This window comes from Mytilus trossulus, chromosome 7 (genome assembly GCF_036588685.1).
Source record: "Mytilus trossulus isolate FHL-02 chromosome 7, PNRI_Mtr1.1.1.hap1, whole genome shotgun sequence".
NCBI lineage: Eukaryota > Metazoa > Mollusca > Bivalvia > Mytilida > Mytilidae > Mytilus > Mytilus trossulus.
In genome coordinates, this window is record NC_086379.1 from 34,250,963 (window position 1) to 34,270,868 (window position 19,906).

At 34.9% G+C, this 19,906-nt stretch overlaps 1 protein-coding gene and 1 long non-coding RNA gene across 2 annotated transcripts; one reads left to right on the forward strand and one right to left on the reverse strand.

The window, feature by feature from the left end:
* Positions 1 to 648: 648 nt before the first annotated feature.
* LOC134724979 (uncharacterized) lies at positions 649 to 4,025 on the reverse strand. The gene is made up of 2 exons (XR_010108506.1): positions 3,348 to 4,025; positions 649 to 1,774 (listed from the first exon to the last, which is right to left on the reverse strand). It is a non-coding gene; the product is annotated as an uncharacterized LOC134724979 (long non-coding RNA).
* Positions 4,026 to 14,851: 10,826 nt separating this feature from the next.
* Positions 14,852 to 16,839, forward strand: LOC134724980 (uncharacterized). Its single transcript, XM_063588413.1, has 2 exons — positions 14,852 to 14,914; positions 15,167 to 16,839. Exon 2 carries the CDS (start codon positions 15,184 to 15,186, stop codon positions 16,630 to 16,632), a length of 1,449 nt encoding a protein of 482 aa, XP_063444483.1. The 5' UTR covers positions 14,852 to 14,914; positions 15,167 to 15,183; the 3' UTR covers positions 16,633 to 16,839.
* Positions 16,840 to 19,906: the final 3,067 nt, after the last annotated feature.

The window sequence follows — 19,906 nt, forward strand, 5'->3', positions numbered from 1 at the left end:
TCTGTAGTGTTTTTGTTGATTGCTGTTTATCACATATTTGTTTGTTTGTATACCTCATGTATACTAGTATAAATCAAGTTGTCATCACTGTTGGGTTCTCGTCTGAATTTTTTACATTAACTCTGTTAGAAGCCTAGCTCTTTCCAAGCAGAGCCATTTATAGGGTGCTCATCATGAAGTTTAAGTTTTTGGTCTTTGCTGAAGGGTGTGCAGTGACCTATTATATAGTGACTAAAAAGAAAATCACTTGGTCTACATGGTTTATAGTTTAAGTAATACAAGTCGTCTCATCAAAATTCATACCCAGTGGTGGATCCAGGGGGAGGGTTCAGGGGGTTGGAACCCCCCTTTTTTGGACGATCATGGAATGGGGACATATAGTTGGAACCCCCCCTTTTGTCTTGGGTTGGGAACCCCCCCCCCTTTTTTAAATGGCTGGATTCACCCCTGATACCATATCTCCTTAGGCAAAACAAAAATTATGTTTGTTTCCAACATGTTCAATGTAGCTTACAGCTTCTGAGAAACAATTCAAACATTGATGACCTTCTGCTGTTGTCTGCTCTGTAGTCAGGTTGTTGTCCTATTGGCACATTCCCCATTTCCAGTCTCTAATTTCATTACGAAGTATCTGAGAAACAAACCTAACCATGTTAACATTGTATTAAACTGAAATAACCTAAATCACTTAGATTATCCATGAAATAAAATTAAGGTCAGGTCAACCTAACCTGATAGACAAGTAGACCTTGCAAGGTACTCATATACAATAAAATGTATCCAATTACATGTAATAAAATGTAACAGTATATTTTACACTCATTCCCTGAACCAGCTCTTTTAGCTTTAATAAATTTAAAGCTCTATTAAAAATAGCTTACATCATCACCCCAAGACTGTAATACATATTTCTTGCATATATACAACCAACTTTCATGACTTTCATGTAAGGCGAGACAAAATAAATTGATACTTTGAAGTACATGTATTGTTTAATATGTTCGACTACTACATGTACTAGTATAAAATGCCAGTTTCAGAATGAACAGTAATTTAGAAGATTGTCACCATACATGTAGATTCATTCAGACTATTTGAACTACAAATGTATACAGCAAGCTGTCATTTGACTCTAAGTGCAACCAACAACCGTGCCAGGGCTGTAAAGCTTGTCTAGGTTGGTGAAACTTCCATAATCATGCATATATGACACTAACCAATTGTGACGGACCGTGACAGACCCTCACGAAAGGTCAAAAAGGTTTAACACTCCCAGCTGGTGGTACATGAAGCCAACAGTAGCAACGCCAGCACAGAAATTCTTATTATATCCAAATTCTTATTTTAAATGTATAATTATCCAAGGTGAATTCAGATATATATGATCATGATGATGCACTTGTAGTATTGACAATGATCATGATGATTGTAAGATAATCACTGAAACTATGAATTTTCATTATTCCAATTTCCTACTTTTTTTCCTATGAATTTCAAGTTTGCTATTTGTTCAATTCACAATTTCCTTTTTGTCCAATCAGAACATCCAATCAACATCATGGCATAATGCTGTTAGCTTTATCAACGTTATTTCCAATTGCAATAAGTAACTCAAAATTATGAATGAATCCACCGTTTCGCAATTTACAGCTACAGAGGTGAGGTACCGTATGAGAGTAATTTAGTGACACTATATATTTCCTATGTATATATGATATATATGCCCCTTCATAATCTTGCTGGGAATCATGCTCAAACCAATGTGATATCTTATCTACAAAAAAAATTTACATTAAGAATTAAGTATTTATAACTTGTATTACATGCGACTTCTATAACATGTATAAAATTAAATAAGTCAATAGCATTAATGCTATTTTATATACTACTGTCAATTCAGAAATTAATGTGAGGTTTTTATTATTGCGAAAAATGCGACTGTGTTGTAAACGCAATAACTTAAACGCACATTTTATGATATTTTATATGAATTAAACAAAATCGTAAAAATTAAAATCGCATTTAAGTCTAAAATGAAAAATTCACAATAATTTGCAAGCAATAATTTCTGAATTTACAGTAACTACATGTATTTGATTTGTGATATTTGTAGTAATAATAATTCAACAAATTCTTTTAATAATACTTTTTTATTTCAAAATAGAATTTGTAGAATATTACTACATACATGACAAAGCAATGGTATGCATAGATTATAACATGTTATATTTAAGTTCTACAAAATTTAGAGCAAAACAAATCATTGATAACAATTCAGGGGAGAGTCCAGCCATTTTGAAAACCAGGACAAAGGGGGGTTCCAATTACATGTCCCAATTCAAATGCATTGATCCTCAAAAAGAGAAAGGGTTCCAACCCCTGGAACCCCCCTCTGGATCCGCGCCTGCAATTTAATGAAACATGCCTGGAAAATTATCTTAAATTTCTTATCACAAAAGTGTAAAAAATTGTCGTTAAGGACGCAATGCTGTCACATCATTTGGAATCAGGGCACAATATCAATATACTCTTTTTTTTGCCCCCGGCAATTTAGAGGTTATTGCATATGCAAACCCAAGCCTTGAAGGTATTCATAACAAATATGTGATAAATTATAATTATTGTACATCACCCACCAGTGGCTATATAAATAGGTGCATCATCATTGTAACATACATGTGAAGATTGGTTGGTTATGAGTTATAAAAAATCCAGTGACAGATATTTCATGCAAATTTTAGGACGTGACAGTTATCAATACATTATTAAACATACAATAAATATGAATATGTAGGGTTACTCTAGTCCAAATAATTATGACGTTTGGCAAGGCTATTTAAATTTTTTTTCTGGGACGCCTTCCTACAACGTCCTAGGAAGGCGTCTCAGAAAAAAAATAAAATAGCCTTGCCAGACGTCATAATTATTTGGACTAGGGTTACTCCATCAGGGGGTTAGGTCTGGTAATAGGCCCCCCTCACCCCCCCAAACCAAACCATTGTGAATACACACAATGGTTTAGGCAATAAACAGGTGTGTATCCAGCCCTTTTTAAAAGGGAGGATTTAAACCATAGTTTATATGTACCTTTTTCAAATCATGCATTGATCTTCCAAAAAGGAGGGGGGGGGGTCCAATCACAGGAATAATTTTTTTTACAAGCCCAAATTCTTACTTTGCCTTTGAACAAGTTACTGTACAAGAATGTGGTGTATTAGAAAGTCAATTCATACCTGTATGCACAAATGTAACAAATGTAAACATCTTTCCTTCAAACTCTTGGCCGGATCAATGATTATTCTCATGTCTGATAGGCATGTTTTAAAATATTATTCATTTCTACTCACCAATTGTAATTTCCAGCTCAGCTTATATTGTGCTGTACATAGTGTCCATCTACCATCATGGCATGTCAACGAATTTGTGTAAAATAAATTTGCCATTTGAAGATGCCGACATGTGACAAGTAAAGAGGGTACGGTAACGTTAAATCGTTTACGGGCTTATTTTCCGTTTTTAATCAAACTTGTCAGATTTGATTAATTATCGTCAGAAAATGTCCCTAATGGATAGTAATTCAAATTAAACCAGCTTTATTATGCTGTATTCATGTAATATATATAACCTGGTCTTCAAATGTACTTCAGGTACACTGGCCTTTTTCTGCTATAATATTCAAACTTTATCTTTTAACAAAGTCTTCTGGTGTGTAATATTTTTTTTATAAAAGGCTCTCGAATTATAGACTAAGTGAAAAATAAAGATGGAAAGTCAAACGCATGAGTCTGGCAAAAATGAACGGACAATGGCATGACAGTAAACGGAAAACGAGAAAAGACATAGATTCTAGTTATATATATATTTTTTTCCCTGCCTCACTCAAATGCAATTTATATAGCCAACATTAAAAGTTAAATGAATGCATTCATTTACAATATTAAAAAATGTTACATCTTAAATTTAATTAAACATAATTATTAAGATCACGCGTTTTCAAGTGTTCACGCACAGGCACTTGTCTCAGAAAAAAAAATTTCCTATATACCTTATTATAATAAGGTATATAGGAAATTTTTTGGCACTTGTCTCAGAAAAAAAAAATTCCTATATACCTTATTATAATAAGGTATATAGGAAATTTATTTTCTGAGACAAGTGCCTGTGTGTTCACGGCCGACATCCGTAATTATTTAATACGGGTGTAAAAATGATCTATTGCGTCAACATGACAAATTTTTCACCACCCACGACAGTCTGTAATTGCAAAAACATGTATTGTAATCACTTGTAAACCTTTAATATAAAGGTTCAGGTGCTTACATTCAATAAATAAATGTTATTTCGGCAATCTGTTGAATTTTTTTTAGTCATTTCGCGGCGGTTTGTTCAGCAGTATGACTTTGAGCTATTTTTTAAAATATATACAAAACATGTTAAATAGGATGTAGTAAGAATTCAAATTGAATATTTTTTTTATTTAATTAACATGATTAAAGGGACGTGGTAGACTTTCAGTTAACATAAACCGTCTTCTTTCTAACTTTTATTTTATTTTTAAAAGGGGAGCAACCCCTGATAAACAATGGGAAAGTTTCACTCGTTTTGTGTCCAAATGATTAAAATCTGAACACGACTGGACACGGTCTGACAACATCTTGACGTAACTTTGTATCCATGGTCTGTTTTGGTCTGACACGGTCTTAACGGGTCTAAACAACCCGCTAGATGATTCAGTCTTTTCCGTCTTGATACGCCTTAACGAACTGATTTACCTGATGAGGCTATCGATCTGAACGGCGACTAAACGATCTGAAATATCTGGACGAATTTCTCTAGCGGTAAATCCAGTCAATCAAGATGTGATCAGACCAAAATGGCCGTTTCAGACTGAAATTCTATTTTCTTGAATGGTATATCTGACATCTTGATTCGTGAAAAATATTCTTTTGCTAAACAATTAATTTTTTGGTGAGTTTTCTTTAATTTTATGAGTGTTCAGTGAAATCTTAAGTGGAAAGGTTACATTTAAGATATAGGTAAAACATGTACAGGTATGATATAGATAAAAAAAATATTTACAGGTAAATGTGGCGCAATTGAATTTCATTTATTGGCGCAATTTATACCATCAAAAGAAAAGAGAGTGGCGCAATTAATACCTTTTCAAAACTGCAATTGGCGCAAATTGATTCTGCCCAATTTGTGGGGCCCTTTATAGCTTTCTGTTCGATGTGAGCCTAGGCTTCGTGTTGAAGACCGTACCTTGACCTATAATGATTTATTTTTATAGATTGTGACTTGGATGGAGAGTTGTATCATTGGCACTCATACCGCATCTTGCTATTTCTATATTCAAATTGGATTTATTCATGTTAGAAATATTAAATAACACTATTATTTGTATCACAAATTTGTTTATATATCAGTAATTTCAATTTTATACAGACAATTAAAATTAAATTACATATTGTCATCACTGGCACTATCATACACACATCATTCTTTTGTACTGCTGCTTGGTGACAATGAAAGGGGGTAAGAAACCAGTTATAGTAGTTTTAGCGTCAACCATACTGACCAGTCACGTCTTCAAATAGACTGTCCTTATGAAAATAACAAGTAAAGCTCGATCAATTTAAAACAAAATTGATAGTATAAACCACTTTATAAAGATGTCAGAAGTTATTTAATTGTAAAGCCATTCAAACGGGAAAACCAACTGTCTAATCTATATAAAAAACGAGAAACGAGAAACCACATCAACAAACGACAACTACTGAACACCAGATTTATACTTTACAACACTGTCGTAGTCACATATATAGTTATACTTTCATATCATCACAATCTTAAATGTGACACTTTTTTTAAACATGTTTTAACCTCCATTTTAAAAGAAAACCAACGACTTTTAAACTTGTAATCATACAAAATTATAGTGATTACATATTTATAGGCGGATCAATGACCATTACTGAACACGTCATTGCTGATTTTATCCATATAAATGGACTGGTCTGTAATTATCAAACAGTTAAGCCCGCCCATGTACTTCAAATAAGTCAAGTAAAGTACTTAAATGTAGTGTTAAAAACAGTTGTATAAACCATGATTAAAATTTTCTACGCCAGTAAGCAGAGAAAACATAACACATGTGATCGTTAGAAAGGCACATTTAATAATGATCATGAGGCGGTAAACAGTAAAGGGAAATAACCCATCAATCATACATGTATAATCATGACACATGGAGTAAGGGAGTAAGGGAGATAATACAGATTAATACATGTGACAATCAATACAATACATTGGCGCAACTTCTTTTCTCCTTTAAAGTCTCTCTCTCTCTCTCTTTACAATTGTCAACTAATAATCTCTGTTATTATAAGAACATGAATGAAAATAAATGTTATCAATACGCGTAAACTAAACACATAGCTATCAATAAGAAACAAAATATTTCTGACATTTTTTCCTTCTCCTTTAAAGTCTCTATATCTTAGTGTTGTCAAATCGTACACTTTTGACTAACCGGTTACTCGGATAATCGTTCGACCGATTAACCGGTTAACCGGTAGTTTTAAGTTGTCGTTTGAAAGCCTTTTCAATAGTACCATACATGTACACATAGTTATAAGATGTGGTATAAGTGTCAATTTGACAACCTTTCATCCAAGTCATAATACTACGATTAAAGAATTGAAGTTTGTCCTTTGGCATTATAAGGCTTGTCTGTGAGGATTACAGGAGAAGTTTGGTTTTTGATAAAAAAAAAAAAAAAACACCGTATCAACTATAGCATTTGTACCAACTTCAAATTGAAAAATATATATAAAAAAAAAACGTCTTGATCTCGTAGAATTGAATTTGTCTGAAACCGATCATTGTTTAATTTTCTCTTGTCTTCGAAAATAATGTGGAGCGTTTCAATTTGAAATAATTAATTATAAAAAAAGAAGATATGGTATGATTCCCAATGAAACAATTGTCCACAAGAGACTAAAATGACACAGAAATTAATAACTATAGCTCAACATACGACCTGTTTCTTTACTTTGTTTGCTTGTTTCTTTAAGCATGTTACTCGTACTATCACGTACACCTTGAGTACATTCACATTAGTTTGCATTTCACACTTTTTAAGGCAGCATTTCGTTTAAAGAAAGACTAAACCTTGCACTACTGAGTTTACACATTTAGATGTTTACACAATATTAGATCAAAAACAAAATAATGAACTAATTAGTAAAATTTAATCGCATCTCTGATTTAAAGTTATTGTTAAAAAAACATGTTTACCAATCATGTTTCTTTAAGGTCCTGTCCCGAGCTCTAATTAATTTTATGTATTTAGGATCAACAATAGCAATCAATATACTGGACAATTGATCTGTCAAATAAATAACTACGACGACATTTTTTAAATAAAACTTAACTATTTAATGATTTCCATGCAAATTTATATCAAAACTATTAAAATTGAAAAAAAGTCCGGTTAACCGGTTAGCGTTTTTGGTATTCGGTATTCGGTCGTTCGACCGGTTAACCGGTTAACCGGTTAACCGTTGACAACACTACCTGAGTATATCTTCATCAAATGCATATTACTATATAAGTAGTTAAGCAAAAAATACTTTGCATATACATTGTAGTAAACATAAAAATAAGCAGTAAATGAAAAACGACGTACATTTTGTTGTATCTCTTGAAAAATTTACCCAAGGTGACGAGTGAGCATTACATTTAAAAGGAAATGAAATCTTTAAACCGCGCTGGCTTTTTCAATTCGGAACGCTTACGGAGTACGCGCTTATCTTGTTCAGTGCTCGAGTTACTAAGTGTCAAGTCATGTTCGAGACTATTATCATGTTGCGCAGTCGGCTCCTCAATACTTTCAACGTCGTCGATATTTTCGCAAATAAGAATAGGCGGGGGCTCCGCGCGATCTGGTGGTAGGTCACGGATAGGCCCAGGAAGGCTATCTTCGTTATGGCCATCTGAATCAGACTCCTGATTGTAGACATTCTGAGAATATCTTGGATTTTGCTGGGCACTAATAGTTTTTAAAACTTTATAACATTCCGAAAGTTTTACTTTGTAGGACGAGGCGCGGAGTTGATTGCCTGAGAATTTTTTGATGAAACACCATTCGCCATCACGGGCTACAACAAGGTATCGATCTCGCGATTGGGTCTTAGATCTGTCGGTATAAAGGTAAACCAAATCCCCTATATTAATATCAGGGGTCGGACGACCGGGTCGACTACATTTAGACTTTTCGCTGAATCCGTGATTTTTATTTCGAGCCTCGTGTTGTGCGCAAATAAGGTTCATGTCAGAAATTGGCAACTGTTCATGAGTAAACTGACTTCTTTGAGTCCATAGTTCGCGGGAGGACAATCCACGCTGGCGAAGCCTAGAATTAAGTCTCGTAGTAGCTATAACTAGTGTATTTTCAGATAGAGGAGAATGATCGCGTTCCTCACGAAGTAACTCGTCTTCGAGCTCAGCGATGGCTTTATCGGCAACTGGATTTTTGTTCCGATTTTTAACACGGCCAATTTCAATTGATATGTTGAGTTGCTTTAAGTATGAATCGTCACATAAAGGGCGAAAACCCGGGGCCGGGTCAACTCGAACGACAACACTTGGACCGTTTAAAGGCTTTAAAGGTATCAATAAGTGTATGAGCCCATCTCGCAAGCTACCAAGTTTTTCGTCTTTGATAAAGCATGTACTAGTGTACGACGTTACAGTTTCTCTGACGACCAGTATGAGTTGACGGTTGCGCTTAAGAACGTCGGCCACGTAAGATATGCCAACCAAGTCCGGTGGGTCTTCTGAAGACTGCTCGACGAGGCTCTTAGGGAACCATTTTAAAGACGCGCACGTGTGACAGGAGTCACTAGCCTGTTCGGCCGCCTTTGGCATGTCCAAAGCGTAAAAGTGACGCTTTAAGACGAGATTTAATTGGTGTTTTGACGGATGGTCCAACTTAATATGTAGAGCGGTGACGAGTCCGTCAAGAACGTTACGTGGAACAATGATCAATTCGTTGGGTGGAGCAAGAGGATCACAACGCCGAACAACTAACAAACCGTCTTTGGCGATTGATGCAACATTCAGGTAACGTTTGACGTCTTTGATGTTTGTCAGTTTTTTGGAGGGCCGAGTGCCTTGTTTTAAATGAGCGTGAGTGCGTCTAATATCAGGGCATTCTGATTGAATATTAATCCAGGCCGACCTGGTGGTGAAAGGTAAGCGAAATTCGTCATTAAGAACGTCTTGAATGCTTACGGCTCGAACGACAGAATCTTCGGTACGCGATATAAAGAAACAAACCTGACAATTAGGCTCTGTACAAACGGGTGCGTTTCTGCTTGCAAAGTCGGATGGAATATTTGCACGACCGGATAAATGGTTGATGCTGACCTGATATCGGCTTACAACAGAAAGAAACGATGCGACACGCGGACTGGCCGAAAATTCACCGCGACATAGTTTTACAAATCCCTGTACGCATGGTTTACTATCTGTCAACACATTAGCTTGCAGTTTTGACTGAATAATAAAGGGACTGAAATGTTTGACACTAGCGGCAATGGAAAGCGCTTCGATTTCACACGGTAGCCACAACACTTGATGTTTACGCAACTTAGCACTGAAAAATCCTGCTAAGGACACTTTACCGTCACGATTTATGTATAGGGTCGCTCCGATACCGCGTTTAGTGACGGAACCGTCTGTGACTATCCACAGTTGGTCACTGCATTTAGGTAGCGTGATGGCTTTACGGGAGCTCAGAGACTTTTGGGCAAACTCGAAATGTTCTCTTAGCGTGTCGGACCAAATAATTTTGCCAGCTGATTTCATACCACTTATTTTCTCTTCTAATGGGGCAATTAAGTTGGAACAATTCGGAATGACGCGGCTTAGCATCTTGTCCCGCACAGTGTCTGGTACGGGACACGTGGCTAGTGTTGCTACTCTGTGTGTGCTAGCGGAAATCGAACCCTGTGACCAAATCCAACCTAGGATTGTTATCGATTTTGGGCAAATAACAGTTTTGCTAGGTGATAGGCAAATTCCTGATTTTTGTAGTGATTGAAGAACGCACTCCCAATTGTATAAAAGCTCCTCCGGGGTATTACCGCCACAAAATAAGTCATCTGCCAACTTAGCTACGCAACCTTTTTGCAAGAAATCTCCCACTATACGACACATTAGTTCTTCAAGAGCCGTTTCGGAACCAGGCATTCCCATCGCACAACGTGTATATACGCGAACTCCACGGTAAGGGGTCGCGACTCCGCAATACTTCATCGAATCTTTTGCCAATGGGATTTGGTAAAATGCGCTCGTAAGATCAGACTTGATTATATATTTCCACTGTGCGATCGTACGGAGTGTGGAATCCACGTCAGGCATAAGAGAGGGTTGCGGCTTACTATATCTGCCAACATCGGCAAATGCTGTTACAAGTCGGAAACCACCGGAAGCTTTTTTGACAAGAAATGAAGGGTTAACTTAATATACTCGACTGAAATTCCGACGTCTTCGGGTTTACGGAACACTCCTTTACATTCCAATTCGTCAAATTTGTTTTGGAGTTCTACCAAATTATTTTTTGAATACTGTGGCATTCTACCTTTACGTTGGGGAGGCTGGACAGGACCCATATTAACAGATGCTTCAAAAGGACCTATTTCCCCATTATAACCTTCAAAGTTGGGACTAAAAACTTCACTGAACTTTCGAAGAAGTTCATTGAACTGGGTTTGGAGATCTGGACTAAGTAAATTATCTGGGTCTACAGAGACTTGTTTGAAAAATTGGGAAGTATGTTTGGTTTTATGTCACGGATATTGTCCGGAGCCTCTGGTCCGTTGTCTATGGTAGTCGTAAGTCGTACTCGACAGAAATGTTCATTTCGTTGTATGAACTGCGGTACCGACGTGTCATTCACGATGCGTATTTTGCCTGCGACGGACTGAGCAATTTGGGGACTGGGCCAATCTTTCGTACGAGAAGCGTCAGTGTGAGGCTCGACCGCGAGAATGCAATCCGCTTCTATTTCCGATGGGATGTCGTATTCGCCGTAACACCCTGGCCAAACTACTGAACTTTCTGATGGAGCCCGGATGAGAAAGGCCTGTGTTCTACGTACACGAGTATTACTAGAGTTAAGTTCCTCGTTTGGGCTACCATACATAACAGTTACCTTGTCGCGTATTACGATTTTATGTTTGCTAGGGAAAATCGCGATATCGTTCGATGACATGAAAGGAATACCGGCGAGTATATCAACGTCCAAGTCGTTCACTACTAGGGCCTCTAACTGTAACTCGATTCCGTCTCTCGAAAGTGTGAAATGACATTCACCAACTATATTTAACGGGGTAACACCGTCAGCTTGTAAAGCGGAATGGTTGCTCTTCTTGATTGTTACGCCGATGTAATCCGCGGAAGAAGCTTTTATCATACTCACCTCAGCGCCCGTATCTAGTGTTAGCTCAAGCGGGAAATGTTTATAAAATGCCTTAAAGTAAGGGGACTGTTTAGTGCTCACCCGTCTTAAAGCAGATACAACTCTAAGCTTACTAGGACCTACATTATCATTTAAAAATGAGACTTGTTCATTATCAACATTGTCCTCAGACTCACTATCACCTACTTCTGTACAATGAGATTGCCTTACTCTGGACATATATTGTTTGTCTTCATCAGGTAAATATTTACAAGTACTTAAAAAATGTTGGGACGGACGACCTGCTTGCTTACATAAAATACAACACTTTATTTGACGACCAGTTCTTATACTACCTGTCTTTTTTGCACTTCTGTCAAAATGTTTGTCTTTTATTGACGCCCGTAAAACCTTGGCATCAGTGGCTGAATGAATTTCGTCAAGTAAACTATCAAGTGCCTGTGAAATTTCAGGTTTCAAAGAAGCTAATGTTTTTGATCGTAACTCAGTTCCATATCGCTGCTTCACTAGGTTGGGCAAGTCACGATTAATAAGTCTTAACCAAGTTAGTACAATCAAGTTTTCCAAAGAAGGCGATAGTTCTTCGTCGGCTTCAGATACTTCTCCGTGGTGATGAATATTGCCACCGGCACGAAGCATATTGTCTTCAATAAAACTAGCCAATCGCTGAAATAAGTCCTCAGGACGCTCGTCTGGTTCCAAAAAGATGCTGTTAAAGTCAAGAAAGTGTCCACCAGTAGACTGAAATCCGTAGTGTAGACGAATTGACTGCCAAATAGAATTAATGGATGTCGAATTTTTAATTATAGTGTTTCTTGAAATAATCGGACAGTAATTTGCTATTTGCCCAAGCATAAGGTCCAAATGTGTGCACTTTTGGGCTGCTGTTCGTCGGTTAGCTTCGGCAACCGCCTCGCCATCGTCAACAAAGCCACGTAAAGGACTGGCGTTGGTTTTCTTCAGCCATGTAAATCCATCTACAAGGAACGCTGCGAAGTTTTGATCAAGGGACAAGGTATATTGTAAGTTTTGTCTCCATGCTTCAAACGATGTTATTGTTTCAAGTTTTGAGAGTGACCATTGTTTTGGAGCACGTGTGCCTGCCATTTTGTAAAGATCAGTTAAGTCCAACAATAGAAAATGTTGTCGTGTTAGTCAGAATAAATGACAAATTTTCCTGCTCACCTTTTACTTTTAGAGTGGAATAATGTTCAAATTGTTGAGTTATTTGAGATGTGGGTTTCTTAAACCGCTGCCGCCACGCCAGTAAGCAGAGAAAACATAACACATGTGATCGTTAGAAAGGCACATTTAATAATGATCATGAGGCGGTAAACAGTAAAGGGAAATAACCCATCAATCATACATGTATAATCATGACACATGGAGTAAGGGAGATAATACAGATTAATACATGTGACAATCAATACAATACATTGGCGCTACAATATTATGTAAGTGTGTGATGATATTTTATAATTAAATAAAATGTATTCTTTTTTAGCTTGCAATAAAAGTATGTTAATTCGTGCATCTTGTAAAAATAGGTTTGCATTACAATATTTCCCTTATATGTTTGACCACATACATCATAGTTGACGTACTGTGTATCATTAGTATATGCTAACATTTTATGTCCTTTTTACACTAAGTCTGGTTTCATTTATTCACAAGTCTCTGTTGTTTGCTTGCTTGTTAGAACAAACTGACAATCAAAAGGTCAAATGACAGAATGTTCATATCTACAGGTCAACATAATTTATGTTCTTCAAATATGGTCTCAATTAATATCTTGTAGTTAACCTACGGCCCTAGATTACAAACTGTGAACCATTGTCATACGTTAGTTGTCCTGCCCTCTTTAGCCTCCCTTCTTTTCATTCTTTTTTACTCATTATTAGGTTTTGTTCATCGGTCTCATACAACGTCTAATGTATTATTTAGTATACTAACAATCTATGTGTTAATGGTCAACTACAATTTTTGAGTTAATGGTAGAATGTGCACTGCTATCATTCATTTTACTAGTCATATATAATAACATCCTACTACTTACCTAATTGTACTGCTGTCAATTAAAGAACAACTTCTTTATAAAATTGTATATACTATCATTTTAGCTTCCGTTTTAATTTGCATAAGGACAGTCTATTTGAAGACGTGTATGATCAGTATGGTTGCCGCTATAACTACTATAACTGGTTTCTTAACACCTAAAGGTCACTAAGCAGCAGTACAACAGAAGGATGTGTGAATGAAAGTGCCAGTGATGACAATATGTAATCTAATTTCAATTGTACAATTTTCATATGTCTGTGATATAAAAAAAAATCTGCGATACAAATAATAGTGTCATTTAATATTTATAAAATGAAAAGAAAAAAATGTTAATATCTCGGTTTTTTATAAAATAAATCCTTTATTGCACAATCTGTGCTGTTTTTACAACTTATTCGACTCACAGCATTCAGTCGGGTATCTATATAAATTAGTTACCGTGTAACCAGGGAGATTATACAGTAAAAATATCTATTAAACATGTTAAATATGGTTAGTCATACAATACATTAATTCTGACAATTTGTTTTTGAAGTCCTTATTATGTTACGTAATTACGGAAATTGTACTATATATTGTCCGATATTGTTTATAATTAAATCGTTTTAACGTTGGTCCTAATATTGATCGAGAAAGTTGAATACCTCTTAAAAATAAATCATACAGAAAGGATATTTTTACAAATCAAACTGATAGTTAATAAGATGTAGAAAACAATGATTAAAACAGCTCATCAAAAAGGATAAAGATCATTTACTTTCAGATTTAAGACAGCACCAAAAGCTCAAATAAGACGGGGTTTACAACTGTTTTATTAGAGATACATTGTAGTACCAACCTTCCACGCATATACAAACTTCTTATTAAAGTTTATAAATGATGCTTATAAAAATATAAACCAGGAAGGGGTGTTGATAGGTATCTTACCATGTAACATATCGCATTTGATGTTTTTAATAACCACCAACAAATATAAGGCCCAATACATTTATATCACAAAATGTACTTTAATATGGCTTACATTGTTAATATCAAATATGAAGTTATATAGTTTTACAATGTATGCTAAAACATAGAAAAAAATAGTGATCTTGTTTGTTCTTTTGGAAAATTAAAAAAATATCAAAACTGGCACTTTTATTTTTGCATTTATTTCCTTTTTTATGCAAAAAAACAAATAGTCACCAATGATATGCTTAAAGTTTCAATCAACATTAAGGAAGAGTTTCACTACAAAACCCGTTCAAAGTTGTGAAAAGGCAGGAAGTATTTACGAAATCCTAATGTATTTTATTAACTGATACAATCTATTTAGGTGCAATATTAGTTCTTGCACCGACTGTGTAACACCGTAAATAGAAATAATCTGTAAGTAGGAACTATATTTACATTTTTGAATGATAAGCTGAACATCACGTATATTTATAACCATATGGAACACATTCGATGTTTGCTGTTTCAAGCATTAAAATATGATATTATATGAAATTTCTTTGAAGAAAACTGAAACTATTGATATAGAATGCGATCACATTAACCTATTGGAGAGAGGGAGAGGATGAGAGAGAGATTATAAGTATGTTAAATGAAATTGATAATGTATTTTGTTATTACTTTTAGAAGTTATTGTATCAGATATGACACAGTATAAAAGACTGCTTAGGGCTATTTTTGTGCTGCCATTTTCAGCAGGAGACCCAAAGAATCAGTATCTAAATGGAATAGTCACTCATGATGTAAGTGTTTCTGGTGTAGTGTTTCTTATTAGCATTGTTGTAATTCTTTGCGAAATATTATTGATTGGATCATTCGGGACTGAGCAGGATTCTACGTTTCTATTCGTAAAAACAATGGAAGTGACCTCTGGTCTTGCTATATTGATTTGCATAATTCTATTCATCTATGCATCATTTAAACCAGATATACTAGAAACAAACGATAGCTGGGATGTTAGAAACATCATCATGATGAAGTTTCTATGGCTGTTTACCTTAGCTAGTTTGACATATAGTGGAATTTACATTGCATACCATGCTGACTGTCTTATAAATAATTATCCACTTGACGATGTCAAAAATCGTATTCTTTGTGACGTTTTTCTGTTCACTTATAGATCAGTCCAAACAGGGTTTTTAACCTACTTTTCACACCGAGTGTTTGTGCGTAAACTCAGATTCTATTACGGATTGCTTGTCTTATTTTTAATTAACATAACAGTAATTGTAATAGACTTTGCTCACTCGGTCCGGGACGTTCAAAGCTTCAGTATAAATAACACACAAATCGCTAAACCAAATACATGTGCAAGCAATTCATCTGTTAGTTCAGTTTTGCTTTATGTGAAGAATTTCTTGGAACCTGCTGAACTTGAATATTCTTTATTGACTATTTTATTTATTACACAGCTATGGCCAAAGAAGAAAAACAGTAATGTAGTGTGTACAATTCGCAATGGTATTACTGGTGGGGAATATGAACCTTTAATCTGTGTAAATGAGAATAAAGCAGTTTATGATAACATTCCTTGTAGTCCGAATTCCGAAAAACATAAACGCATGACTATGATATTCGCAAATATTGAATTCCCCGTGCTTATTTCAATACCAAGCACTATTTTACTGATTATGAAAATCTACGCTCCAAAAGACGAATCATTAAATAGTATATTAAACATCTTTAATGGACTTCAAGTGACTATACTTTTGTTTGTTTTAATCAAATGTTTTTACTTACTACAGTCAGACTGTAAACCGACGAAAGTGGAAAGCCATTTTACATCTAAAGACTATCTTATTCTTGTCAGTTTTGTTGGATCGTTATGTTTATATACAATGAGACTAATTCCATATATTTTACTTTTACATACAGATAATCAAAATCCAACTAAGACCTATACTTTAATATGTTATAGTGATTATTGGTATTTATTTTCAAACTGTTTTCTTATTCCAAATGAAAAACTATGGAAAGGTGGAAATCCAGTCATCTTGGATATCAATAGAGTATACGTGTCTTTTTATATCCGTTGTCAATTTGATGATATGGGCAGAGGATTCATTTATAGCCGCTCGTTGGTTATTTCGTGATGACGCACCAGCATTTTTCTATGGTAACAAGGTGTGGGTTATATATTTTACTCTGCTTTTTCCTTTTGTTATTTTTTACCGTTTTAAATGTTTCGTAGCATTTTATGGCTTGTATCACAGACTGTCGAAATAAAAGTTTAGAAGGAAATTAAAATTTAAAACGATTTGTTGCTTTAAACATGTTAACTTTCATTCCAGACGTAACAATTTGAATTATTATACTTCACGCTAAAATGCCATATTTTGATTGGCTAAGACGAGGGTGTCATTTTACTCTATCACATGGCTGAGCGGGTGACAATTTTTTTTAATGTTACCCTCTCGTTTAGACCAATCAGAAATCGATAATTCATAGAACAATGAATTGAATTTACATCAAGGAATTAAATACAATGCTTAAGTTCTACGTTTTGGCTCAGATTTTATTATCGACTGTTAAAATAAATAAAATAAAACATCTTGCTTGACTTTTTTTTTGTTTTCTAATGACCGTAACGTTGTTATGAACGTGACGTCATACAAACTATTTTAAAATAAAAGTAATCTGTAAAAGCCAATAATGACAGGACATTCAGTATAATAAATTAAATAGCACATAGCTGAGAGGGTGATAGAGCAGATTGGAACCCCTCGAAAAGGCATTGTCAACCTTGGCTTCGCCGCGGTTGACAATGTTTTCTCGGGGTACCAATCTGCTCTATCACCCTCTCAGCTATGTGTTATTTATATAATGATACGTACAAAGAAGGATAATTCTTTTCTGTATGATGGCCATCCGAATGTTGTAGTTAATACCGCCATCTTATCTAAATACTGCTCGTTGGAAACACGAAACCAATTACTAAAACAAATATTCACAGGACATTAGATAAAATGAAGATATTAGATGAAGGCTAACCCATTTCTTCCTATATAGTAAAAAATACCTATTGGCATTCCATCATGCAATCCTTAGAGAAAAATGTGTCTATTTTATTGATAACGCTTAATATGGGTTAATATAGTGCATTTGTTCAATATGCCATTTTATCATTAATACACTTATTTGATTAAATATTCTCAAGTAGTTTTGTTAGAATTACGATCAACCGGCTAACACTTAAAGATATTAGACACAAAATCACATTTGTACGAATATAAAAAATGTGATATGATTGCCTATAAGACAACCTTTCATGTATACTACAGAGTTATACCGAAGTGAATAAGGAATATGCTATTAATGTAAGAATGTTTTCTAAGTGTGTTCTTCTCTTTCTTAAAGACGAAACGAACGATGTCGAAAATTTTGCAGTTTTTGTCACGTTTAATATGAGAGGTTTCAAACTTAAACATTATAACCTGTATCTGACAGAACATCAACATGAAGATAAAAAGGCTTCTAAAATATATACATAGTGCCTTGTGGTGTTTGTATTATTTTTTAGTTCAATGGACAACAACAAACCCAGTCATATCATATCTTGTTCTTTGGAATAAAGTGCATGCAACTATTGTTGACACAAATTGATATGTTATTGTTTTGGGGGAAAACCATGACATAGGCGTAACGGTTACTTAAAGACAAATGAAAAATTACCGAATCAAATCAAGCAAAGACCATTCAACGGACAGCATAGAGAGATAATGTATGGAACTGGTAAGTTAAGCCCTTTTCAACTGTCTTTTCTAGTGTATACGTAAGTTGTGTTGAGGTTCGCACGGTTGCCTATACTTGCTTACATTCACTTCATTTTAACTTTGAATGATTCATTTGCAATCATACTACATCTCCTTATTTTTATATACACATTGATTTTGATACTTATATAATTGCACATGAGATAGCAGTTTTCTAAAACACAAAAAAATATTATTTTCAAGTCAGTAAAGAACAAAAGAATCTTATAACGTTATAATTCTGTATAAGGGTTATTTGTCTTTATAACTTTTTTTATCTGAGCGTCACTGATCAGTCTTATGTAGATGAAACGCGCGTCTGGCGTTTTCAATTATAATCCTGGCTCCTTTGATAACTAATTTGATTCCCGGCTTAGTATATTTCTAGGATTTTGATTGGTTAACGCACGTTGTTACAAAACCCATAACCCCTGGGTGTTGCAAACCCATATCCCCGGACGTTGCTACCCATTTCATCTGGGAAATTCATGCGCGTTTTAGAAATGCATCACTATTCTGCCACATTGTCAATGAATGGGACTACTGACCTAGCTATGCAAATGACCCACGTTGACGTCACACCGTCTATGATGTAAAGGATGTAACTCTCACAACTTTGAGCGCCAAATTCGACCCACTTCACTTTCTCTGTCTTTAGATTAAACACGTCTTATATTTGTCTACCTGTAGGGTTCTACCAAAGGTAGTACCCTACACCCTGTTAAAAATATGTCAAAATCCCAAATTTCAATAAAAGATATTTAAAAAATGAAAAAAGACGTTACTTTCACGTTTAACTTTGTGGTCGAATTTCTCTAAAAATCGCCAGATTTAGACTAAGACCGGGGATAAATTCGTCATCTACGTTCATATCCGCCGATATGGATATTTTAATACCCTTCAGTATCCTGTGCTTGGATACTTCAGGGTGTTAAAATATCCATATCTACGGATATGAACGTAGATAACTTATTATACAGAGTATAGCTGAGTTAATTTTACAGTTGATTATTAGAATCCATATTAGTTCGGAAGATTCATAAATCAAACTTCCAAAAATCTATCGAATGTTAAAAATATGACAAAATGCCATTATAATATGACTCTGTTTGAAAGATGTTTTTACTGTCAATGTTAGAATACTAATTCTTGTATCCAAACCCGACCTCATCTTAACGTCAGTAATTTATTCGTAAATAGGAATTCAGTCATGTGACGTTTTTTCAATTCTTAACAGGTCAGAACTAGTGCGCATGTACATGTTATATGACTAATATCAACAATAGTATGTTTGCAATACCAACCGCTCTTGTTAAGCAGATTCTACAAGTAAAGCAAGTTACATCGAGGAATGTGTGTCCCCTCCATTCTTATTAATAAAATTATAAAAGTTGCAAATCAAACTGATTATACGAAAATGAACAATAAAAATCTAAAAGAAACACAAATTGATAGGTTCTTCACTATATAACATATCGCCTTATTAAGTTTCATATTAACATATTACAAATATATATTAAAAATGCCTTTACGTTACTGAATTATGTTTAATATTGCTTACAGTTTCATGGTAATACATTTCTAAAAACTATCAATAAATTTTGGGGGCCAGCTG